At 47.6% G+C, this 25,528-nt stretch overlaps 1 protein-coding gene across 1 annotated transcript; it reads right to left on the reverse strand.

Moving 5' to 3' along the window:
- Positions 1 to 1,728: 1,728 nt before the first annotated feature.
- SDF4 (stromal cell derived factor 4) lies at positions 1,729 to 25,519 on the reverse strand. The gene is made up of 7 exons (XM_083513225.1): positions 25,345 to 25,519; positions 21,057 to 21,422; positions 18,551 to 18,687; positions 16,039 to 16,152; positions 11,485 to 11,643; positions 7,255 to 7,430; positions 1,729 to 4,462 (listed from the first exon to the last, which is right to left on the reverse strand). The coding sequence occupies exons 2-7, from the start codon at positions 21,365 to 21,367 to the stop codon at positions 4,286 to 4,288; spliced, it is 1,074 nt and encodes a 357-aa protein (XP_083369351.1). The 5' UTR covers positions 21,368 to 21,422; positions 25,345 to 25,519; the 3' UTR covers positions 1,729 to 4,285.
- Positions 25,520 to 25,528: the final 9 nt, after the last annotated feature.

A 25,528-nucleotide genomic window follows, 5' to 3' on the forward strand; every position in this document is an offset into this window, starting at 1 on the left:
CTACTCTGAGTAAAACAAATGTTGAAGGCAGCCCAGATGCTCAAAAGCCAGCATGGGGAACCTTGGCCTCATTGCCCTTCCCTTCCAATCCATATGGCTCCGTTTCAACAGGTCTCCAGGATTTCAGGCCTACCAGGGATTGAAACTGGGACCTTCTGCACTCAAAGCAGGTGCTCTGCCAGAGTGCAACAGCTCTTCCCCTGCAACTAAAAGAAGCCACCTAGTCTTCATGGTTCTGAATGAAGGGCTCCTTTAAATAGGAAAACAAGAGGCTCCTTATCCCAAATCAGACCATTGGTCTATCTAGCTCAGTACTGTCGACACAGACTGGCAGCAGCTCTCCAGGATTTCAGACAGGTCCCTCCAAACCCTACCTGGTAGTGCTGGGGACTGAGCCTGGGACCCTCTGAAGATGCTGTCCCACTGAGCTAAAACCGTTCATGGGACATCGACAAGGAGCACTACCCAAAGGAAGGACTGCCCAGTGTGTGTTCCCGAGAGGGGACAGCGCCATCTTTTTGAATGCTCCCTCTGGGCATTTAAGACTCAACCTTACCTCCCTGACCCCTTTCCTCTGCATTTTCATTTTTTGAAAGCTCACCAGGGTTCACCAACGTAGTGCTTGCTGCGTCACCTTGCCTTCTGCTGGAGATAAGCTTGAAAGAAGTATCCTATGGTAGCCGACAGGTTGCAATGTGTACTTGGTTGTGGTGCGTGTGAAAAAGACGTTCACAAGTTTCTCCAGTTTGCAGGTGAACCCACGAGCCCTGAGACACTCGGGCAACTGGTTTAAAACCAGTACCATACAGAGCAAGGCTGCTGTATGCAGACGGCCAGGAGACAACTGCAAAGCAGTGAGTCATAGCAATAACACAAGATGCTGCCTGCTAGATCAGACCCTCTTGCCCAGGATAATCTACCGCTCTGACTGGCAGCAGCTCACTGAGGTCTCAGGCAGAAAACGGCCACCCCCATCTCTTCCCACCTGAACAGTAGCGAGTGCAGAGGCTCTGCATGCACTCATCACTCAAGTGTGCTTTTCTTCCCCATATGCCCAAAGAAGCACCCCCTAAAGCATTTATACAAGCTGTTAAAATTGGGAATGAAAATCTGCGGCCCTCCAGAAGTTGCTGGACTCCCGATTCTTGTCAACACCAACCATTAGTCATGCTGGCCATGGCTGATGTGATTTGGAAGTGTAAACAGCAGCCCCTGTTTTAATTAGTCTTAAGAGAAGCCAGAACAGCTACTCATGCAGAGACACAGCAGGGAGACTCCTTTCTGAATGGCTCTTCCCCCTTCCCAGGAGCCTTTAGTCCCGAGATGGAAAGCCTGTACCCCTCCAAATTATTATAATTTTTATGACGTGCCCTTCCGCAGCAGGTTCCAGAATGGGTTACGTTACAGTAATTTAAAATTGAGAATTAAAAACTGGTGGAACATATTAGGCTCCATGAAGCATTTCAATCCCAGCTGGTTCTAATAAGAGCTGTGACTTTTTAAGAACTGGTGCCTGGGCTTGCATTTTTTCCTTCTCCCTCCCAATCCTTTTGTCCTTATTTGCCACGTCACGTCAAACATTGCTGGACTACAACTCCCAACACCCCTGACCATTGGTGATGCTAGCTGGGGCTGATGGGGATCCAGCAACCTTATCTAGAGGACCACAGGTTCCTCTCGTTTAAATAAAGCAGGGGCTGTTTGAAAGAATAAAACACACACACACAGTTACATGTATTTACATTCTATTAAGGAGGGTAACATCAGACACCTTAAGCTGCAATTCTTAAAAGAACAGGGTTGTGTTGGTGTTTCTGTATAAAGGACAGGAGCGGAATAAACCCATTTAAATGAAAATCGAAACCTTCATGAACGTAACCCTCATCAGGGAAGCAACTTCTGAACCTGAAGAAGGGAATCGTTCAGTCTTCCTGTAGAAAGTCTTCCACCAGTAACTGGGTTATTTGAATTTATGTATTCCTGAGGAACAACTCCATCATCCGACTAAGCTTTGACCGGCCAGAGTCTCACTTGTAATCTCCCTCCAATTCACTACCTGTGACTTTTTATGATTTGATCCCTTTCCTCCAGCCCTCTCCTTAAGCTTACCCTTGTGTCAGATCCAACGCACACCAGGAAGTCTCTTGGTTACAACTCTCACTTCTCGCAGTTCTGGGTTCACTGGGCTGCTCCACTTTGCTAGCAAGAGATCTTCATGAGACCTCTTCCTCAGCCTAGCTGGATTCCACCCACTTTTCCTGCACCACTGCATTCTGAACAGCTCCCAAGCATGCACCTATACTCGGCATAAAGCAAACTCTCTGTGGCGGGCACCGATTTGACACCACGGTCCAGGCAACTTGGGTTTGCATAGCCTATATAAACAAGTGCACCCTCCAAGCGCAGGTTAACAGGGCATGCACAGGAGTACGGAACAAACTGGTGCCTCTGAAGCTACCCTGGATCGCTCAGTTGGTTAGAGCGCAGTGCTGATAACACTAAGGTTGCAGGTTCAATCCTTGTATGGGCAGCTGCATCTTATTGCATTGCAGGGGGTTGGACTAGATAATCCTGAGGATCCCTTCCAACTCTACAATTATGTGATACCCCTTTTAGGTCCTATGGCAAGGTAGGATGTAGCTAATGAATGCTGCGGTTTAGAGCTTAACCATATCCCACTGCTCATTTTGGGATAATGCCAGAGAGGCCGACCCACCCTATTCCATCTTCGAACAAAGATGAGGGGCACGTTTGTCGCTTGCAGTGAATTAACTCCCAGGCACTGCTGAAATATAAAAGAGCGCTCACAGCTCTCTCCTTGACAACCTGCGCTTGCACATTTTCTTTCCTCAAACAAATCGTTTTTATTAAGAGACAGGTGCACCCACCTCTATTTAACCGAGAAGCAGATGCTGTTCAAACATACCCCTAGACCCCATTCTAGAAAAGCAGCCCATGTCCCTGGCATGACCTGGTGCCTGCCTGCTTAGGGAACTTGCTACCGGATTGTCCTCCCCCTGGACATACAACTGCTATACAACTCGAGATGGGACTTCTGCCCATTGGAAGGGGTCCTCTGCCTCCCTGCACAGTGACTTGGGCTGTGATCGGCCCAGATGGTTAAAATGCACTTTCATGGTGCTTTTGTCCGTGAGCAAGAGAACATTCTTGAGGTCTATCTGCTAGGGGGGGGGGGGAGTGCTTGATAGCAAGGGGAGCTGCCGCCAAACACCAGCCAATAAAGGCTGAGTGTTGCCTCTTCCACAGGCAGCACAGTGCGAGATGCTGGCATGTGAGCAGCTCAGCCATGAAGACTGTAGTTACGCCCGTGTGCCTAGGTCCCTGAAGAGATGCCTCTGTTGAGACATTTGCTGCCTAGGAAAGAACGCCTCAGCTGGCATGCGAGTGGGACTTGTGTTCGTGAGACTTGTGTGATATTAACTCCAGCAGAAGCAGCCACTGGAGTGTCCTGGCTCGGGGCACTAAATCTATGCAAGATATTGTCGTTCCTTGAAGCCTGCTGCACTGTGGCTTAGGATCGCTTGAGCTTTGGCGTGTGTTGAGCCAGGAGGAAAACGGAGAGTAAAGGGAGGAGAGGAGAAAGTATTGGACCAGCTGGTCATGTGGGCTCCTGCCTGGGCAAGCGGAAGGACACAATCCACTGAAGGGCTGACTCTGCTAATTTTGCTGGGGGAAAGTCTGCATTCTAACCCAGAACTGGCCCACCATCCGGCTGCTTGCAAAGGGAGCCCAATGCTGGTTTGAAAGGATGTACTGGGTGTGGGAAACCGCTGCAATCGCCAAAACAGAAACTTCAAACCAATGCGAAACCAAACAAAGGAGCCCGTGAGTTCCTCGCCCCCCCACCCAGCCAGCCCCCAGGCAAAGATAATGGTCCTCAAATACTAAAGGTGCCTTCTCAAAGTCCAAACAGTAGAGCAGAACAACTGGGCGTGGCATTTGCAGGGTACAACCGAGTGTCCTGAAGGAGGGAAATAAAAAGAAGTTGCCGATCGACAGCACAGGCAAGAACTGGTGCGGATCCTTCCCTGTGGAAATCAGAGAGCACTTTCCTCTCGAAGGCAAGCGAGCTGTAGCTCTTTTTCATTTGTGGACGGCTTTCGTTCAAAAATAAAAAAGTAAGTCTAGAACACCGCACTGTATACACACGGAACACAGATATAGCAGCAAAAGGTAACCTTTGTTTTTTGGGGGAAAGCAAGAAGGTGCATCGAGACAGAGAGAGAAAGAGAGAGTGTGTGTGAGCCCCTCTTGGGCCAAGCCCTCAGAATTCCTCGTGGACATTTCGTGCGTAGTCCATGAGCTTGCTTCCGGTGAAATACTCGCTGTATTTCAAGATCTCCTCTTGCTCCAAGTGGTGGTTCTGGTTCTCGTCGGCCACGGCAATCATCTGCTTCGCTTCGTTCAAGGCGTTGTATTCGTTCATGGGGTCCATGTATTCCTGGGGAAGGGAGAGAGAAAGCAAAGGGCATAAGAGCAGGCTGCTGGATCCGGCCACAGCCCATCTAGTCCAGGATCCTGTTCTCACAGCAGCCACCCCGTGGGAAGCCATCAAGCAGGCCCCAAGTACAAAACCACTCTCCTCCCCCTCTGTAGTTTCAAAGAAACTGAGGTTCAGAAGTGCTGCTGCCTCCGACGATGGACTGGTAAAATGGCTGCATCAAAACCAAGCCAGAAGGGGAGGGCCACTTTGCAGCAGCATCGGCAAAAACTGGCCAGAGGCAGGATGGGAGGGAGCTGGGTGCCCTTGCATAGCTACTCAGAGTTTTCTGGACAAAAGGGATTAGCCGAAGTTATCGTAACTGGCAGAGGACCTGACTAGCACACAGAATAACAACAACAACAACAACAATAATATCTGGCTGGGTTTCCCCAGCTACTCTGGACGGCTTTCAACAAAATATTAAAATACAGTAATGCATCATCAAACATTAGAAGCTTCCCTAAACAGGACTGCCTTCAGATGTCTTCTAAAAGCCTGGTAGTTGTTTTTCTCTTTGACATCTGGTGGGAGGGCGTTCCACAGGGTGGGTGCCACTACCGAGAAGGCCCTCTGCCTGGTTCTCTGTAACTTGGCTTCTCACAGTGAGGGAACCGCCAGAAGGCCCTCCGCGCTGGACCTCAGAATGACCCAGGTTGAAATACCCTGGCATGTCCGGTAAGAAGGACCAGCTGTTGAGTGATAGGAAAGGCCTCTCTGAAAGAGCTGCTGCCACCGCCAAAACAGAGGTTTGTTCTGGCTGGTCTAGTGCTTTGACTTTGTATAAGGCTGTTTCCCACATGATTTAAGAAAATCAAGCCTTGATTTTCGCTGTACCAGGACAGGTCAGTAGTAACCACATCTCGATCTGAGGTGTGTTTCTAGAACTCATGGTTTTACTCTGAGTAGGACCGACGCTGGACACAACCTGATACAGTGGTACCTCGGGTTACATACGCTTCAGGTTACAGACTCCGCTAACACAGAAATAGTACATCAGGTTAAGAACTTTGCTTCAGGATGAGAACAGAAATCATGCGCCAGCGGCGCGGCGGCAGCAGGAGGCTCCATTAGCTAAAGTGGTGCTTCAGGTTAAGAACAGTTTCAGGTTAAGAACGGACCTCCGGAACGAATTAAGTACTTAACCCGAGGTACCACTAATCTGAAAATCTGGAGTGAGTTAATTCTGCTTCTGATGTGGTGTACTTGCAGAACTTGGCTGTCTTTGGTGCGGAGCTTGAGAAGAGGAGAGAAACTTGATTATAAGTAAAAAAATCTGTGCGTACGGAAGATTTTCTTTTCTTCAGAATACTAAACCCCCCAAATGAAATGTACGGCGAGATATACAAGAAACCCTAAGCCACAGCCTCAGTGGCCTTGTCTGCAGGAAAACACTTTATCAGATTCAGGGTCACATTATCAGAAAGTATTTATTTCAGAAAAGTCCCCAAACTTCCTGCTGTGAGTCTCCCTTCTCCGAAACACAAAGAGCTTTGTTATGGAAGGACACAAATGTGCAGATTCGCCCAGGGTTCAGATACCCAAAACTTTGTTTCAGAACATAGCCGGAAAAGGTCTAACTGCCTCCGTGACAGACAGTGCGCTAATTTCACTTTTTCCAAGGTGGAACTGAGAAAGGGTTAAAGTGACGTCAGAAAGAGCACCAAGCAAACCTCGTTCCTAAGCAACGTCTCAGGAAGCGAAGGGGGCCCACGGCGGCGCTGATCACCTGCTGCGATACAGCTCAGATGCGAGACAGTAGGAAGTTATAGGTAGAGCTCTTTATCTCCCTTTGGCATCTGAATTCTTTGTGGAGCAGGGTGCATGACCAGCAGGGGGGTCCGTCTGCTTGTTTCAAGGGGGGGTGGGGTGGGAAGCAGCCTTTTCAGAATTCAGAAATCAATAAGCTTGATTAAAGGTCAGAACATCACTTGACACTGTGAACCTGGTAACTGTTAGATGCAGCTTTATAATTCTAATCTTGACTTTGCCTTTAAAAAAAAAAGTTGGATGCTAATTTGAGATAACAATACAGTTCAGTTTCCTGTATTATAATTTATATACCGCCCTTCATTTATGGAAGAACGGTAGCCTCTTTTTAAATGGATGAATGGAGGCCTCTTTTTTTGGACTATTTAGAGAAATATTGTAACGTGATGAATTCGCGAGCAGGATTTGAACTACCAGCAACAGAAATAATGAGAGATGATTGTATTATGGTCATGATATAAAAGGGGGAAGTCACAGGGTACAGCAATGAGATAGAATTAAAAAAAACACACTACGGGAAACGGAATGGAAGGACAAAAAAAATTATTATGTATTGAAATTTGTGGAAATTTAATGAAATATACAGTTAGCTAAAGTGGTGCTTCAGGTTAAGAACAGTTTCAGGTTAAGAACGGATCTCTGGAATGAATTAAGGACTTAACTCGAGGTACCACTGTACTACCCTTCTTCTAAGGATCACAAGGCAGTTCACGGTATAAAAACTCAGAAGTGCGTAACATTGTGTATATATAGAATATTTTGTTTAGTGTTCCTTGGAAATATGTATTGCACAATATCTTTTTAATTATTTTTAAAGTAAAAATCTGTATTTCTTTTTTTAAAAAAAAAGGATCAGGGCAATGGGGGAAGCGGGGGACATGTAACAGTGTGTGTGCCTCTCACATGGGATTTCAACCAAGATACGTGAAAAAGTTCGCAATTTGAGCATCTGCAGCCACAGCCAATTCCCAGGACACACTCACCTCCAGCTCTTCCATAGTGACGATGCCGTCGTGGTCGGCATCAATGACTTCCTCGAACTCCTTCTTCCTGTCTTTCACCCAGTCGTCATCGATGTCCTGAGCCTGCTGGTTCTCCACGGTGCCGACGGGCAAGGAGATGAACTCGGAAAGGGTCAGCTTCTTATCGCCGTCCTGATCTGCAAAGATTACAGCGTTTGACAGTAAAAATAACAGGACACGCAGAATTCAGCATGCGAGTTGCCACCAACGTCCCACCATTCCGGACTAGGTACCTACCACATGTTCAAAGTGGATGGCTTCCCTCAAAGAATCCTAGGAACTGTGCTTTGTTTAGTGTGGTAGTGATTTTAGCTCTGTGGCTACAGTTCCCAAGAAGCTTTATTTTACTTTTTTAGCGGGGAGCTTTAAATGTATGATGTGTAGGTAGCTCATTGCTTCCAGCAGGTTGTAAACTGGATTGGGACAGTAACCTTTAAGAATATTTGCAAAGGAAGCATCACCGAGAGCCAGTGTGGTGTAGTGGTTAAGAGCGGTGGACTCGTAATCTGGTGAACCGGGTTCGCGTCTCCGCTCCTCCACATGCAGCTGCTGGGTGACCTTGGGCTAGTCACATTTCTTTGAAGTCTCTCAGTCCCACTCACCTCATAGAGTGTTTGTTGTGGGGGAGGAAGGGAAAGGAGAATATTAGCCGCTTTGAGACTCCTTCGGGTAGTGATAAAGTGGGATATCAAATCCAAACTCCTCTTCTTCTTCTTCAGCGCTTCTGCCTATCAGCTGGGCATTTACCCAGAGGCCCAATATACTTTCTGCCAATGGATAGCGAGTTGGAACTTGGGCTGGGGAGACCAGAGTTCAAATCCGCTCTCCTCAAGAGTAAATCCGGGTTAAATTGTTCCCTCTTACCTTAAATCCAGCACTGGGGGGACCCTGTGGCCCTCCAGTGGTTTTAGGACTACATTTCCCATCATCCCCGGAAACAGGCTAATTTAGATAAGGATGATGGGAGCTGCAGTTCAACAACATCTGGAGGCCAGCAACCCTTGGCTTAAATTTAAGGTTTGTTGCAATTTCATAGCAAGGTACAGAAGGTACAGAATTATGAATGCTGGCCAAAGCTCCATGGATAAAAGGAAAAGATAAAAATGCAACAACTAGGTTCGAATGCATATCCTATAATCATCCACCTCTGTTTGGAGATATAGGGTTGTACCCAGTGTTAATTCCACTATGAACAGACTCACTGAAGTTAATGAACACAACTAACTTAGGTCCACTAATTCCAGTGGGTCTACTTTGTGTAGAGCTTAGTTTGATACAACCTACAGAACAGCTTATATTAATATAAGAATTCACGTCAGGCTGGCTGGATTTCTTTTATTAATAATGCAAGCTGACAATTTTTTTTTGATATATTTGCTATGCTTTTTTTTTTTTAGAGTTCTAGCCAATTCTAGTCCTACTCAGAGTAGGGTTATCTTAACAGACATGACTAACTTAGGTTCATTAATTTCAGAAGTATAATTTAGCTGGGTAGAATCTAGTAATCTTGAGAGGGGGTGGGGGTGGGGGGTAGCAACTTTTTCCATAGAAGACAAAGACAAGGTAATGCAAGTGAGCCCGTGGGATCTGGAGCCAAGAGGTGGACTAGGGTGCCACCTTCTGGCCAAGGAGGGTGCTACAACAACAATTAATTAATCCCTACTTGGAATTCTAACCATTTTACATGAGAAATGTAGGAGGTGAAATTTCTATTATCTCTGGAAAGGAGGTGAAATTTTTAAGAGTTTCAGAGGTGTGGCAGGTGGCCAGAAGAGGGAGAAGTGTTTTTAAACTCTTATTTTTCTTCTGAAGGAATATCCCCAGCTGCTTCAATGGGCCTGGATCTACCCGAGAGGCCACAGCCTCAGGCGACAGTTGCTGAGGGCCAGGCAGCAGACAGAGCCATGTTCCCCCCTGCGGCTGCCCGTGCTCCGCTTGGCTGCTGTCTTCAGCCGCAGATTATGACGCGGCTGGCGCTGAACCGAGATACACTTGCCTGCCTGCTCGGATTTTGCAATGGGAAAGCGCTAGCGTGCCCTTCACAGCAGGCACTGAAGCAGCATGGCAGCCAGCCTGGCTGCCGTATTCTCCCGCAATCCCTCATTCCGAAAGCCATGGTGTGGTGCAGCACAGCCCCAGATGCATTGTGGGGACAAAGACCACCAAATGAGGCCACATCATGGCTCTGCCATGGAGGCTGTAACCCCCCCCCCCCTTGCATCTGACAAATTTAAAAAACTTGTCTGCCTCCTTCACCCCATGAAAATATCCCCGAAAGCTGCCCTTTCGACTTCAACAGGTATGGAAGCTGTCTCCAAAAGCTGGAAACTGGAATGTAGGAATCTGCCTCGCACACAGTGAAACCACAGGTCTCAGTACAGTGGTACCTCGGGTTACCTTCAGGTTACCTACGCTTCAGGTTATAGACTCCGCTAACCCAGAAATAGTACCTCGGGTTAAGAACTTTGCTTCAGGATGAGAACAGAAGTCGTGCTCCAGCGGTGCGGCAGCAGCAGGAGGCCCCATTAGCTAAAGTGGTGTTTCAGGTTAAGAACAGTTTCAGGTTAAGAACGGACCTCTGGAACGAATTAAGTACTTAACCCGAGGTATCACTATACTGCCTACGGCATGGATGGGGAACCTGTGGCCCTCCACAGGTTGCTGAACAACTTCCATCAACCCTGGCCAATGGCTGGGGCCAATGGGAGTTCAGGAACATCTGGAGAGCCAAAGGTTCCTCAGCTCTGGCTTGCAGCGACTGGCAGCTGCCCTCCAGGATTTCAGGTAGGAGACATTCCTGGAGATCATGGAATTGTAGAGTTGGAAGGGACCTTGAGGATCATCTAGTCTACCCCCCCCCCCCCGCAAAGCAGGAATATGCAGCCATCCCATATGGAGATCGAACCTGCAACCTTGGCATTGTCAGCGCCACGCTCTAACCAACTGAGCTGCAGGGGATTGACTACATGAGAAGATGATGCTCTGCCCCTGAACTATGGGCTCTGGATGGTTTCGTGGGAGCTGATTGAAACTAAATCCTTCGAAGACAGAGGTCCTCTGGCTGGGTCGGGATGGTATGGGGATGAGGGACCAACTCCCTTCTCTTGTGGGGGCTGCCCCTGAAGCTGTCCCAGAAACTCCAGCAGGTGCAGAATGCTGCAGTGAGGCTCCTCACAGGGTCTCTGCCATGGGAGCATATTCACCCAATGCTTTTCCTGCTGCATTGGCTCCCGGTGGAGTTCAGGGTCAGATTTAAGGTGCTGGTTTTGACCTTTAAAGCCCTTCACGGCCCAGGACCCTCGTACCTACGGGACCGCCTCTCCTGGTATGCCCCACGGAGGACCTTAAGGTCCATAAATAGCAACACCCCAGAGGTCCCAGGCCCTAAGGAAGTCAGATTAGCCTCAACCAGAGCCAGGGCCTTTTCAACACTGGCTCCGGCCTGGTGGAACGCTCTGTCTCATGAGACCAGGGCCCTGCGGGATCTGATTTTTTTCCGCAGGGCCTGTAAGACAGAGTTGCTCCACCTGGCCTTTGGCTTAGAATCAGTTTGATTCCCTCCCCCTCTTTCTTTCTCCTTTCTCCTCCTGTGAAGAGGCTGCATCCTTATGTTTTAATGTTGTGTTTTAATCTTGTTTTTTAAACTGTATTTTAATCAACTTGTTTTTATTATTGGTTGTTAGCTGCCCTGAGCCCAGTCTTGGCTGGGGAGGGCGGGGTATAAATAAACAAATTATTATTATTATTATTATTATTATTATTATTCCCTTACTGGGAACATAGCCAACTGCCTTGGAATGAAGAAAGACTATTGGCTCACCTAGCTGATTATTGTTTACACAGACTGGCAGCACGGCTCTCCGGGCTTTTAATTCCCAGCCCTAGTGGGAGATGTCACAGTCTGAACCCGGACATTCTGCATGGAAGGCAGATGCTCTTCCAGGGAGCTATGGCCCTTCCGCAACTCTGTGCCCAATGCTACCTTTCACAGGAGACAGCCCACACTCCCCTCTCTGTGTCCCAAGTCTCCCTCTGCCCACTATACCAGCAGCCAACAGGAGTAACCATTCGGCATCCTCCGTGATCTCGTCCCCATCGGACATCTCTCCAGGAAGCACTCCAGCAACGTTAGTAAGCAGGGATGAGGTCAAGTTTTCATGAGATTCTGCCCGTGACGGCTTGGAAACGTACCCAGATCCCGGACGATTTCCTTCACCATAAACTTCAACATTCCCCTGCTGTGCTCTGGGTGAAGGAAGGACAGGAATTCTTCCTCATTCAGCAAAAGGTCGGTGGGCGGATTGTCGGCTTGATACCAGCGGTCTTTCAAGTTGTCAAGGACTTCCTGTGCTACAGATCGGGGACAGACAAACAGATTTCTTTCTTTCCGTTTTAAAAATCGCATTCTCTTTAAATTTGATCTGCAAGTTTTGAACACGTATTGCAAAGCTTTTCTTCTTGCGAAATAGCATGGTTAAAAAAAACATCAACAAGATCAAGACTGACCCAATGTAGCCTGCAGACTGGAATTTCCCCAACCCTGATATATGCCCTATAATGCTGGAAGTAGCCATTACCTTAGTGGCAGGACAGCTCCTATGCATGCAAAAGGTCCCAGGCTTCATCCCTGGCCTAAGAACAAAATAAGTGTCTGCTGGGTCAGGCCAATGGCCCGTATTGTCCAGCATATTTCTCTCAAAGTGTCCAACCAGAAGCCCCAAAGAGAGGTCCGCAAGCAGCACCTGACCACCACAGCAGAGAGTTGTTAAGAGACCCCTATTCCCCTCCCAGAGCTGCAATCCCCTGAATGATTTAACAGCCAACCACTTTTAGCAGGAAACACTGCGAACTGCAGGCTTGTGAAGAGGACAGGGATTTCCTAACTCTCAATACCCTTAATTAACCACACTTCCCATAATTCCTTGGGGGAAGCCATGGCTGTGAATGGTCAGACGGGGCCTTTTATTTCCTTTTTTATTAGTGCAGTGGATTGCTTTAATAAATAATAATAATAATAGTAATAATTTATTATTTATACCCTGCCCATCTGGCTGAGTTTCCCCAGCCACTCTGGGCGGCTCCCAATCGAGTGTTAAAAACAATACAGTATTAAATATTAAAAACTTCCCTAAACAGGACTGCCTTCAGATGTCTTTTAAAGATAGGATAGTTGCTTATTTCCTTCACATCTGAAGGGAGGGAGTTCCACAGGGCGGGCACCACAACCAAGAAGACCCTCTGTCTGGTTCCCTGTAACCTCACTTCTCGCAATGAGGGATCCGCCAGAAGGCCCTCGGCGCTGGATCTCTGTGTCTGGGCTGAACAATGGGGGTAGAGACGCTCCTTCAGGTATACAGGACCGAGGCCGTTTAGGGCTTTAAAGGTCAACACCAACACTTTGAATTGTGCTCGGAAACGTACTGGGAGCCAATGCATATCTCTCAGGCCTGGTGTTATATGGTCCCGGCAGCCACCCCCAGTTACCAGTCTAGCTGCCACATTCTGGATTAATTGCAGTTTCCGGGTCACCTCCCACGCAGAGCGCATTGCAGTAGTCCAAGCGGGAGATAACTACTTTACTACGACGGCTAACTTCTTTGCAGGCCTGGGTTTGATTAAAGAGGGTTCATATGCATTATAGCTTATAAATAAAGGTGTTCTTCTCCCTTCTCCTCTCCAGAAGTGGGGACAAGATAACAGCGGAAAGCTACGCAGCATGTCAAAAAGCTCCAGGTCTCCCCAAAGATGCCTTTGGGCTGGGTGAGGAGGCCTGGAAGCCACACTCCTTGGTCCATGTTTGAAGGGGGCCTATGCATCGAAGGACAGATCCACACCATTTATGACTCCACCCTAAGAAACCTGGGGAACTGTAGCTTCCCACCCAAGGGAGCTGCAATTCACAGCCCCACTGTTAATTTACCTATAGTTCCCAGGATTCTTTGGGGGAGCTCGTGTGCTGCAAATCTGTGGTGTGGATCAGCTCTGGGCAAGACTGACTTTTAAGCTCCGTCTTTTAAGGAGTGTCTTACGCCTCCAGCAAGCTTCTTGCATCCGAGCGGCTCTGGCAAAATGAGCAACGGCAAACCCCTAAGGGGAGCAATATGGAAGAGGGAAGAGTCTGGAGAGGAGGCAGCCGGCTTCCTTTCATGCTGGAGTGGCAGCAGATGGGCTTCCCTGCTCCATATGGCGCACTGCTCAAGACACAGTTGATTAAGGCAGCGTGTGCGTAATGCATGCGGATGAGATTAAAGGCTTGCATGCAACAAACGCCGACAGCCTCGCTTGAGATTGGATGGCACAATATACTTGTGTACGCGTGTGCGTGTTTTCAAATTTGACCATGCCTGTTCCACTTCTAGCGATACGCTCCTCCAAAGAAATACTGCTTTGGTCAATAATGCTGCTGGAAGTGAACTTTGTGAAAGGACATGTCTCTAGTTTAGCAGTTCACGTGGTCAATGCGTTCAGTGAACCGCCCTGAGATCTTATGAGAAAGTGCGTTAGAATAAATCTAATGAATAAAATAATGAATGAATAAGTTTCAGAGCCCTGGTAGAAATGCCAGTGGACACAGGGATGCTATTCATAATAAAAGTGCTAGAAATCCTGAAACAGCTGCTAAGGGCAGTGTGCATTCAGAGGTCTATGGCTTTATATAGAGTACAGTTCTGACTGTTCCGTCTTAGAATGGGTATCACGGAAAGAGTAAAGGTGCTTAAAAAAGTGGGCAATTAAAACAATCAAATTAAAAGAAAAAGCAGCAGGGTTAAAACATCTGGGCCGTTTTGGTTTGGGAAAAGGGAACGAAAGGAGGCTGGGACATGATAGGCACAGACCGTGTCTATTGGACTGTGTCAAAAGGACACAGACCGATTACCAGACAATGCTTTATCACACACTTCTGGATTGAACCTGACCTTGGTTTGAACCCAAGCCAGACTACAGCGCTGGTTCCTTTAGCTCAGAATACACTATCTGATAGGGGCTCTCTGGGGTTTCAGACAGGGAAGGTGTCTCCCAGCCCTACCTGGGAACTGAACCGGGCAACCTCTGTATGAAAAGTGTGTCCTCTGCCACAAAGATACAACTGCTATGTGTGCACTGTAATCCTGCAGTAGCACAGAATGAAATCCCCAAACCCCGCTGTTTGGGTACTCAGAGTCCCCGCTCTTGCAGAGGGAAAGGTAGGCATCTGCGGGGAGAACCCAGGCCATCCTGCTCGAGCGATCTGGCTTCCCGCTTCCTCATCCAAAGGCAAATGAGAAGAAATCCCCCCAGTTCCTTCCTTTTCTCCCTTTGAGCTTGGCAGAGAGTTCTTGTGCAGCCCACTTGGGTAGCCCCTCTGAGTCTCCTTCCTGCCAGTAGAGTGAGTGGCGTTAGCCCATTCTCAACCCCTTGCCTCCTCTGCAGGCAACTGAGATACTGGGCCAATAATTCAGCTTCCAGAGAATCTTTTCTAAAAAGATGCATGATCTTAGCTCTTACAGTTGCAAAGTGTGTGGGGGGCGGGGAGGGCAATGCTTGCTGAACTCTCAGAAGCCCATGGCGTGGATGAACACCGCTGAGAACGGTTAAGTGCGGAGCTCCTTTCCTCCCCCTGTGTTAGCTTCCCCCAAAGAATCCTGGGAACTGTAGTCTGTTAGGGTTGATGAGAGTTCTCAGAAGACCCTCACAGAGCCACAATTTCCAGAGTGGCTTAACGATCAATATTTCTGCCCAGGAATTGAAGCTCTGAAAGGGGAATAGCGGATCTCCTAATAACTCTCAGCACTCTTAAACTACAGTTCCCAGGATTCTTTGGGGGAAGCCATGGCTGCTTAAAGCGGCATGATACAGCTTCAAATGTATAGTACAGAAGGTCCAGTATACCTGAAGGAGCGTCTCCACCCCCCTCGTTCTGCCCGGACACTGAGGTCCAGTGCCGAGGGCCTTCTGGCAGTTCCTTCGCTGTGAGAAGTCAAGTTACAGGGAACCAGGCAGAGGGCCTTCTCGGTAGTGGCACCCGCCCTGTGGAGCGCCCTCCCACCAAATGTCAAAGAGATAAACAGCTACCAGACTTTTAGAAGACATCTGAAGGCAGCCCTGTTTAGGTAAGCTTTTAATGTTTAATAGACAATTGTATTTTAATATTCTGTTGAAAGCTGCCCAGAGTGGCTGGGGAAACCCAGCCAGATGGGCAGGGTATAAATAATAAATTGTTGTTGTTGTTCTACTGTTCCATACTACTCAGTATTAATACTGACTGGCAGTGGCTCTCCGGGATTTCAGGCAGGGGAAACTCCACCTGGAGATGCAAAGGATTGAACCTTGAGACTTTCTGCAGGCAAAGCAGATGCTCTATCACTGAGCTGTGGTCCCTCCCCAATTCAGACACCACAAGTCGCAGGAAGCTTCTTTGACTATATTTTGGGGAAACTTTCACTGAACTATCATCTCAGAGTCACAGGATTGTTGCAAGCATAAGGTGTTTAGTTTTTTTGGGGGGGCAGATGATGATGTACCCTCTTCTGAGCTTTCTGAAGGAAGAGCAGGATCAGTTTACTTGATTTTTATTTTACTTTATGTGCAGCTGCTCTAAAACGGGCAGCCCAGCTATAAACCAGTAAAATCTGCAGAGATCTTGTCTACTTTGAAACTCAGTGCCCAAGCTAGCGTTCAACCCATTCCAGGAACTGAAAGCAGAATACGAAGTTTTCATGTGGTCTTTGTGGGAGGTGGGCAGAGAAAGAGACCAGCACCACTTACTTTCCTCGTCTATTTTGAGCTCCTCGTTGTTTTTGATTTTTTCAGCCACCTCCTTCTCGTTCATCCCCTTGCTTGCCAAGAACTTGATTTTGTACTCATCCCAGGACACGTGACCTAGGGGAAAAAAGGAACCAATTCAAAGGAAGAATATCCAAGCAGACAAAGAATGTTTTTTTAATGCATGGTATGAAGGAAGTGGATATAGGATTTCCCCCCTGTCCAAACACTAGAACTTGGGGACATCTACCGAAGCTAAACGTTGGAAGATTCAGGGCAAACAAAAGAAAGGATGTCACACAGAACACCATTAAACTACAGAACTTGCTCCCAGAAGAGGTACTGGTGGCCATCAATGTGGAAGGCTTTGAAAGTGGACAAATTTATGGAGCATAAGGCTGTCATTGGCTACTAACCCTGATGGCTGTCGTCAGATGGTGTTGCAGTTGCTCGAGAGTAACCAGGCAGGACTCCAACCTGTCTTTTACCGGCTTTATTTTGGTGCAAACTATTTACAGTGAAGGGGACGCGGGTGGCGCTGTGGGTAAAACCACAGTGCCTAGGACTTGCCGATCGTATGGTCGGCGGTTCGAATCCCCGCGGCGGGGTGAGCTCCCGTCTTTCGGTCCCAGCTCCTGCCCACCTAGCAGTTCGAAAGCACCCTTAAAGTGCAAGTAGATAAATAGGTACCGCTTTATAGCGGGAAGGTAAACGGCGTTCCATGTGCTGCGCTGGTGCAGGCTCGCCAGAGCAGCGATGTCACACTGGCCACGTGACCTGGAAGTGTCTGCGGACGGCGCCGGCTCCCGGCCTCTAGAGTGAGATGAGCGCACAACCCTAGAGTCTGACAAGACTGGCCCGTACGGGCAGGGGTACCTTTACCTTTTTATTTACAGTGAAGAGCGTCATAAGTTCATGACTGTCTCAATCACGAGCAGAATCCGGGAGTGGTTTTTTTTTGGACCTCCCCCAACATAAAAGCTTTGTTACCCCCAACCGTCTCCGCCCCTCTCTGCGCCTCAGACTACTGCGCAGGATGGGCGATGGCAAGGGCGTGCTTCCCTCCTCTCCGGCTTGCTCAGGAGAGGTGTTAAGGCTCCCACCAGATATCCTCTGGTCCTTGCACCTCTTCCCAACCAGAGGTGGGGCTTTCCTCCTCCCCGGAAGAGGAACTGCTTCGCAAGATTTTCAGAGGCTCCCTGTAACACAACTGCCCTTCTATTTCTCGCCTCTGAGCCGATAGCAGTTCCATGACATCCGTGTTCTACTTTCATAGTCAAAGGCAGTCATGCTTCTGAATACCAGTTGCTGGAAGCAGCAGGAGGGGAGAGGGCTTGTGTTCAGTCCTACTTGCAGGACACTGGGGAAGGACCTCTCCTGCCATCTCTTTATTTGAACTGGTGATGCCACATTCTGCATGCGGAGCAGGTCCCCTGCCACTAAGCTATGGTAATAGTAATAGTAATTTATTATTTGTACACCGCCCATCTGGCTGGGTTTCCCCAGCCACTCTGGGCGGCTTCTAACAAAGATTAAAAATACATTAAAATGTCACACATTAAAAACTTCCCTGAAAAAGGACTGCTTTCAGATGTCTTCTAAATGTCAGGTAGCTGTTTATCTCTTTGTCATCTGATGGGAGGGCGTTCCACAGGGCGGGTGCCACCACCGAGAAGGCCCTCTGCCTGGTTCCCTGTAGCTTTGCTTCTCGCAGTGAGGGAACCGCCAGAAGGCCCTCGGCGCTGGACCTCAGTGTCTGGGCTGAACGATGGGGGTGGAGGCGCTCCTTCAGGTATACTAGGGCGAGGCCGTTTAGGGCTTTAAAGGTCAACACCAACACGTTGGTCCCTCCCCTTAACAGAAACTAGAGTGCGCCTGCAACAATGTGACCCACCAGTTCTAAGGCAACCAAACAGCTGGATATTTTGGCCCACAAAATCCACTCGCCGGTCTACTACGAGCAAGTGGCCTTGACTCTCCACCAGCCCTTACCCCAGGCTCTCACTTGCACTGCAGTTCGGAGTAAGGTCAAGAAAGAAAAATGGGTTTTCCGAACTGCGCCTTGGCAAATCTCGGCACATGTAAGAGAGAGACATCCCTATGTCTTTCCAGCCTCATCTGTGCAGGACACTAAGCCAGAGAGGAGGAGGTGGCAAAGCCACTTTTGGAGCTGGTCCTTCCCAGCTCATCAACAGGTTGATGAAAAGATTCCCCACCTGGCCCAGGAAACCCCTGACAGACAACTGCATGGCTGGTGTGCTGCATGGATGATTCTTGCGCTACATGCACACCATGCAGCTGCCTGGCAGCTGGTAAACTAAGGGTTGGCAACCTGTTGCTCTCCAGGTGCACTGGACAGCAGCTCCCATCACCCTTGCCCATTGGGCATGATAGCTGGGGCTGATGAGAGCTGGAACCCCCAAACCTGGAGGGCACCAGGTTGCCTATGCTGCGCTGACACATGCCATGACAACTCCTTTTGTGACCGAAGCTGCCCCATCTATCCGTCTCCTACCATCACCATCGGGGTCCACGGCCCGGAAGTGCATTTTGTTCTCTTCCACGGCCTCCTGGAAGTGCTCTTCTGTCTTCTCCATGATCCAGCGCTGCATCTCCTTTGCACTGATCTTTTTGTCCTTGTTGATGTCGACTCTGTGGCAGGGAGGAAGAAGAAGAAGAGGAGTTTGGATTTAATATCCCACTTTATCACTACCCGAAGGAGTCTCAAAGCGGCTAACATTCTCCTTTTCCCTTCCTCCCCCACAACAAACACTCTGTGAGGCGAGTGGGGCTGAGAAGAAGAAGAAGAGTTTGGATTTGATATCCTGCTTTATCACTACCCGAAGGAGTCTCAAAGCGGCTAACATTCTCCTTTCCCTTCCTCCCCTCCTTCAAAGAAGTGTGACTAGCCCAAGGTCACCCAGCAGCTGCATGTGGAGGAGCGGAGACGCAAACCTGGTTCACCAGATTACGAGTCTACTGCTCTTAACCACTACACCACACTGGCTCCCAGAGATAGGAAAGGAGTCAAGTTAGGGCTCCAGAGGTGAAGGGCATGTTGGACTAGGACCTGGGAGACCGTGTGTGTGTGTGTGTGTGTGTGTGTGTGAATCTCTGTCTAGCCATGAAAGTCGCTGGGTGACCTTGGGCCAGTCACAGTCTCTCAGACTAACCTACCTCACAAGGCTGCTGTGAGGATAAAATGGGAGCCGGAGAGAGAAACCATGTACCCCACCTTGGGTGAAAAAAGGTGGGATAGAAATGCAGTCAACTAATCTATGCGGAATGGAAGAAAGACAATTAGTTCTGATGCCAGAATAACTGCGCTTCAAGCCTCTACTTGGCCACAAAGAAAACCTGTGTGGCATTTGGATCTAGTCACCCTTGGAGATCAAAGACTGGAGCACATGTAGGGAACATCTAAGCTCACTGGTGCCAGATTAAATCCCTGGGATTTTCCATGTGGAAAAGGCTTCCTCCTGAAAACCTTGAGAATGGATTTTTAAAATGTTTTGACTATATTCAAAAAAATTTAAAACCAAGGGGTTCAATTCTACTACTGTGCAGAGCACACCCACATAAATTACTGACCAGTGCATGAATCAAAAGAACTCAATATGAAATCAGAGAGCAAATGTCAGTAACTGTTTATACTGAGGGTTTTTTAAAAAAAACACACCATGAATTGTGTTGGAAATTTTATGTTTTATATACTGTGTTCACTCAGGAAAGATCCCTGCCACTCTTCACCCCAATTGTTGAGATTTACCTCTTCCTCTCTCTCTCTTTTTTAAAAAAACCATTTGCTTCCTGAGATCTGGCTGGTCAAATTTCCTCTCTCTGCTCCCAAGGGGATACCGGAGAATAAAAAGTGCTTGCCCTTTGCACAAGATCATTTGCAAGGTCAAGGCAAAGGCAGGCAAACTGCTTGTGACCTGCCCTTTCTGAGATGAGAAGGGAGGAGGGATAGGGGGCTCCGGAATGACATACAGTCACTAATCGGCCGGCAAGAGCTCTAATCAGCTTTTGAATTCATTATTGCCGGCTGCTTATCTGCGATGCACTTAACAATAAACCTTTTAATTTGCAGACAGGATGTCTGGGAAGTGGTTACCGACCCAACCGCATCGGACACACGTGATAAATTATTCTCAAGCAAAGGTGGCTGGACAGAGTGACATCTGCACACTCGCAGCTGATTCCCTCATTCAGAGACACTGGCTGAGGGCAAAGACTATTGTAGGGCTGAGAGTTCTGCAAGACCTGGAGACTATGAGGGTGGGCTATTGGTTGGCAGTTTTTGCTGGGGTGAAGATTTAATTTTGGGGATGCTTAATGTTTGCTGTTATTTGGTATCGAGTTTTTGAATCTTTATTGCTGGACCTTATTATAAATTACGTGGAGATGGTTTAACTTTGCTGTATACTTATTGAGATGTTTTCATTCATTGTTCACGATTTCTTAGGCTTTGCTATATTTTTGTAATTTTGTAAATCCTCTGGTGTTGTAACCTGCCTCGGGCATGGTTTGCTATGGAAAGGCGGTATACAAGTAAACAGTGGTGACTGAACTGCCCGCTTTTTCAGTTACCTGAAGCAACTGCATCAGCTCCAAATTAAAAGGTGACATTGGTCGATGTTAACATACACCACTCACCCAATCTAAATTGCACCCTGAAGCTACTAGGATCCCTGCAGTAGAAAGAATCACATCAGGGAAATGGCTTAGCCTCCTATCGGACACCAGGTCCAAGGCCTGACATCTCCAGGTACAGCCGGGTAAGACCTCCACCTGAGACCTCAGAGAGCTGCTGCCAGCTGGTGCAGGCAGTGAGTTAGACTAGCTTTCTCAAACCTCCTGCGCTGCAGAAGCTACAACTCTGAACAGCCCTACCAGCCAACATGGCCAACGTTTCGTGGTGCTACAAAACATCTGGAATGCACTGAGCTGATGACGTCTATGCTAGATGGACCCAAGTTCCTCTGTGCATCTGCCTCAATTCAATTTGGAGCAACACTCACTTTGAGAAAATAACCATGAGCTTCCTCCTGTTCCTTCGTGGTTCTGAATCTTCGTCAAACTCCTCCATCTCCTTCCCAAGGAAGACCTCCTGGTGGAACTCCTTGTTGAGATGCCCGTCCATCTCCATCTTGACCCCATTCAAGTGGTCCGGGGGCAGGATCTCGTTCTCATCGTTGTTCTCGGCCGCCGCCTTCTCTTTCAAGGCAGAGTTGTTGGCAGGCCGTGCATAGACGTCCATGAGGAGGAAAACAAAGAGGAGGGACAGGTAGATGGAGCCCAGGCTGCAGATGAAGGCCCGTTTCGAAACCATCGCTCCTCCCCTTGAGCGTCAGCAGCTTGTAATACTGGTATGGCGATGGAATATCCTGGGAGGAAAACCAACAGGTGAACATGATCCATTGTTTCCAGGCGGTTTTTATGAGCTCAGAGGCTGAGCTCAGTAATTCCCCATTAGACACAACATTTCGCTCTGGATAGTTAGTCCTAAACGTGGACCACTGCCTTAACCTTGGGCAATATTTTCATAGCATCTAATTATTAAGAACATAAGATCAGTCCTGCTGGATCATACCGAACGTCCTGCTAAGAATTCAGGAACCCTGCTGGATCAGGCCAATGGTCCACCTAGCCCAACAACCAATCAGATGCCTGTCGAAAAGGCTATAGCTAAGTGGCAGAGCGTCTGGTTCGCAAGCAGAAGCTCCCTGGTTGAACCCCTCTGCATCTTCAATAGACTCTGGGATGAAACTCTGGAGGGCCACTGCCAGTCAGAGCTGGCAACACCCAATGATCTAACTCAGCATAAGGCAGCTTCCTAGGTTCCCACAAAGGCCAGTGGTGATGGGAAGTCTGCAAACAGGAGACAAGTGCAAGAGAACTCTTCCATTTGTGGCCCAAAGCCACTGGAATTCAGAAGCCAGGTGCCCTTCTTTCCAGTACGACAGGTAACCTTTGACAACCTTACAAAGTTGTCTTACTCCTCCACACCACCATTAAAGCTGTCTAAGGTTGGCAGCAGTAACCACATTTTGCAGTAGAACACCACACCTGCAGATGGACTTTGGAAGTGTGCTGTTGGTGGTCATCAGCTGACTGCTGCAGAAAGCAGCACACCTTCAAAGGAGCTTGCTCTCAGCATTGATCAGCTGACGGGCAAGTAGGTGATGCCAACCACCTGTCAAAACTGGCCCATTTTTTGGGCGGCGGGGGGGGGGGGAGATAAAGATCTGGCCTTCCAGGCAGTCCATGTAGCATAGTAGTTAAGAGTGCTGGACTAGGACTTGGGAGATCAGGGTTCACATCCCTATTCATCCTGGATCAGTCACTGCCTCTCAGTCTAAGCTACCTCATTGGGTTGTTGTGGGGATTAAATGAGGGAGGGAGGGGGAGAACCATGTACACCACCTGGAGGTCCCTGGAGAAAAACGGTGGGATATAACTACAATAAATATGTCACTAATTCAGTTCTGCATTCTGGTCTACGGTCAGGTGAACAAAATGCTGCCCCTTAATTTTGTAGTAGATAAATAAATAATACTCAAAAAACTTAATTTTGTAGTAGGTAATATTTTATATATTTATTCTGACAAGTCTTTTAAAAAAAACAAAAAAACAAAAACCTATTAACATATTTCCTTAACATATACTTTGAGGCTTCAAAGCACATACATTTCAGTAATCCTTGAGTGTCAGCCAGGTGCAAAAAATGGCACCCAGACTTTTTGAGGTGCTCGCAAATGGAGATTTTTTTAAGGCACAAAATGCGTCTGGCACCCTGCTAATTTCGAACCCTGCTCCTGGAGCAAGTCAGAACCGCAAAGGTAGGTACTGGTACTTTTAAGCTGGTACTTTTACTCAGTGTACCATCCCACCCACCCACCCACCCCATGACACAGAATTCATGCACAATTCACACACACTTTTGCTCATTTTTTGATTGGAAATATAAATATGAGCGATATTAAGAGGTGTCACTAGCTCACTGCTCCTCAGAAGAATTTGCCATATTAACTTCTAATGTTTCACCCTCAACAGATTCCAATAGACTCAAAACGTGTCCAACTGGTCTACGTAAGAGACAAGGTTCAAACTACATGTTCTTTAGTGACTCATTGGATACCCTTTGCATCCAAGGTGCATTTAAAAGGCAAATTTCACCAGGCAGGTGCTAATAATTAATGGCATCAGAGCAGGCTTTAACTCCTCCCCCCAACTGTTGTGGTCCTTCTGTTTTGTAAGGAGAATACCCTATTAACGGAAGTTCAGTCCCAGATCCCAAGCTCTATTAAAAGTATGTCTTCTGCTTCAGGGTCTATTAAAAGGCTTCACTTACTTCTTTTACAGACTCCAGCACATTAAGAAAAAGACTACAGTGGTACCTCGCAAGACGAATGCCTCGCAAGACGAAAAACACGCAAGACGAAAGAGTTTTCCGTTTTTTTGAGTCGTTCCGCAAGACGAATTTCCCTATGGGCTTGTTTGCAAGACGAAACGTCTTGCGAGTTCGTTTCCTTTTTCTTAAAGCCGCTAATAGCCGTGCTTCGCAAGACGAAAAAACCGCAAGACGAAGAGACTCGCGGAACGGATTAATTTTGTCTTGCGAGGCACCACTGTAAACTAGAGAAGTCTGTCTTATGCACTTTTCCTCCTGACTCCCCTCCCCCAACAGTCTGAAGCACTACAGTCAAGACACAGGCTGAAAATCTCAGTGACCCGGTAGCTACAGCATAGTAAACCACAGTTTAAAACGATCTATGGTTTAATGTGAATGCACAGCATATTACTGCACTCTGATAAAGTAGCGGGCACCTCACTTCTCCCTCACTCCTGCTGGGTAACAAGCCATGGTATGGCTTAGAATAGTGTCCAAATAAGAGCTCACTGTTTGGCTAGCCATTTCCATTCAGATTTTTGGGTCACTTGTTTCCGACAAAGCTTCTTTCATTGCCCACAAGTTAAGACACTTCTAATACACCTGACATTTTTTGCATGCCAAATAGGAAAGTCACTTTGCAATATGTTTCTTATAAAAGGAAAAGGGAACTATACTTTTGTTCTGCTCAGTAAAGAAGTGCTCTGTCCAAATGTTCCAACAGGAACAGTTGTTGCTTTTATAAAAGGATTTTTTTTACCCTTCACATGCCTTTTTTTTTTTGTCTATGCTATAAATTCTGCACATGCTCTGAGAAACAACCTAAAAAATATCCCAGCAACCAAACAGTAAAACCAGGGAAGAGACAAGTCTATTCATGCACAAAGAATCAAATTTTAAAATAAAATAATAATAATAATATCCGTATGGATTGTATTCAACTTAGGCCCAACTCAAAAGCAGACCCACTGAAATAAATGAAGCTAAGTTACCAGTGCCCACTGACTTCAATGGGTCTACCCTGAGTAGCAGCACTAACAGTGGATATTTATTTCATAACATTTACACACTGCTTGACTGTAAAAAAAACCACAACTCCTCAAAGTGGTTTACAGAAAGTTAAAGCTGAGAAAAATTCACAAGCCTACTTTAAAACATACAAAAGCTAAAAATTTTAAACAGATTAAAATTATTATGTATTCCCTGTCCCCCTTGGTTTTAATGCGTCTGTTGGGAATGGGGAAGGTTGTTATTTGTCTGGTTATATGTCGCATTGGGTTTCCCTGGGCAACATAAAGCAACTAAACAAATAATAATTATAATAATTTAAAATTTCACATTAACTTTCTAAGCACCTGGGTAGGCCTGCATAAGCAATAACTTTTCCAAAAGCAGCCCTGCGAAGGCGCCTCCTTGATCTCAATAGACAGGGAGTTCCAAAGTGCAAGCGCTGCCACGCAAACCGACCAACTTCTCTTATAAACGCGAAATGGGCATTACGTGGCACCCGCGAACGTTACTTACAGCTGTTTATTCCTCCGAAACTTGTTTGCACACAGATACCAAAAAAATGACTCCCAAAGCAGGTATTAAAACCGGCAATTAAGGACGCGCAATAACCGATCCCGCTGGGATCGTTTTCAAACGCCCTTGAATTGAAACGTAGCTGACAATCCAAATAATAATAATAATAATAATAATAATAATAATAATAATAATAATAATAAATCAGTTTTTAAAAGCATGCAGGAGAAACAAATAAAACGGAAAATTCGTTCAAGGGTATCCATTAAAAGAGCCGGCAAAGCCCCTCATTCCCTCTCTGTCTTCCCCCGCCCCAATTCGCTCCTCCTGCGCTCTGCGTATGCTCAGAGGCTGCCGTGACCTTCTGCCCTGCTCCCATGCCGGCTCCATACCTGCCCCGCAGGCCACGGAGGCTCCTCATGCCCAGCCCCGCCTCGCTCCTCTGGGGCTTCCTCTCCGCCTCCCACTCACAGACAGGCAGACGGACAGACACACGCCGCGCGCCTGCGAGAGGGAGGGAGGCTGGCAGGAAACAGGAAACGCCATTCGCCGCTCCGACGAGAGTTGAGCCCGCCT

Source organism: Podarcis liolepis, assembly GCF_965112155.1.
Source record: "Podarcis liolepis genome assembly, chromosome: 7".
NCBI lineage: Eukaryota > Metazoa > Chordata > Lepidosauria > Squamata > Lacertidae > Podarcis > Podarcis liolepis.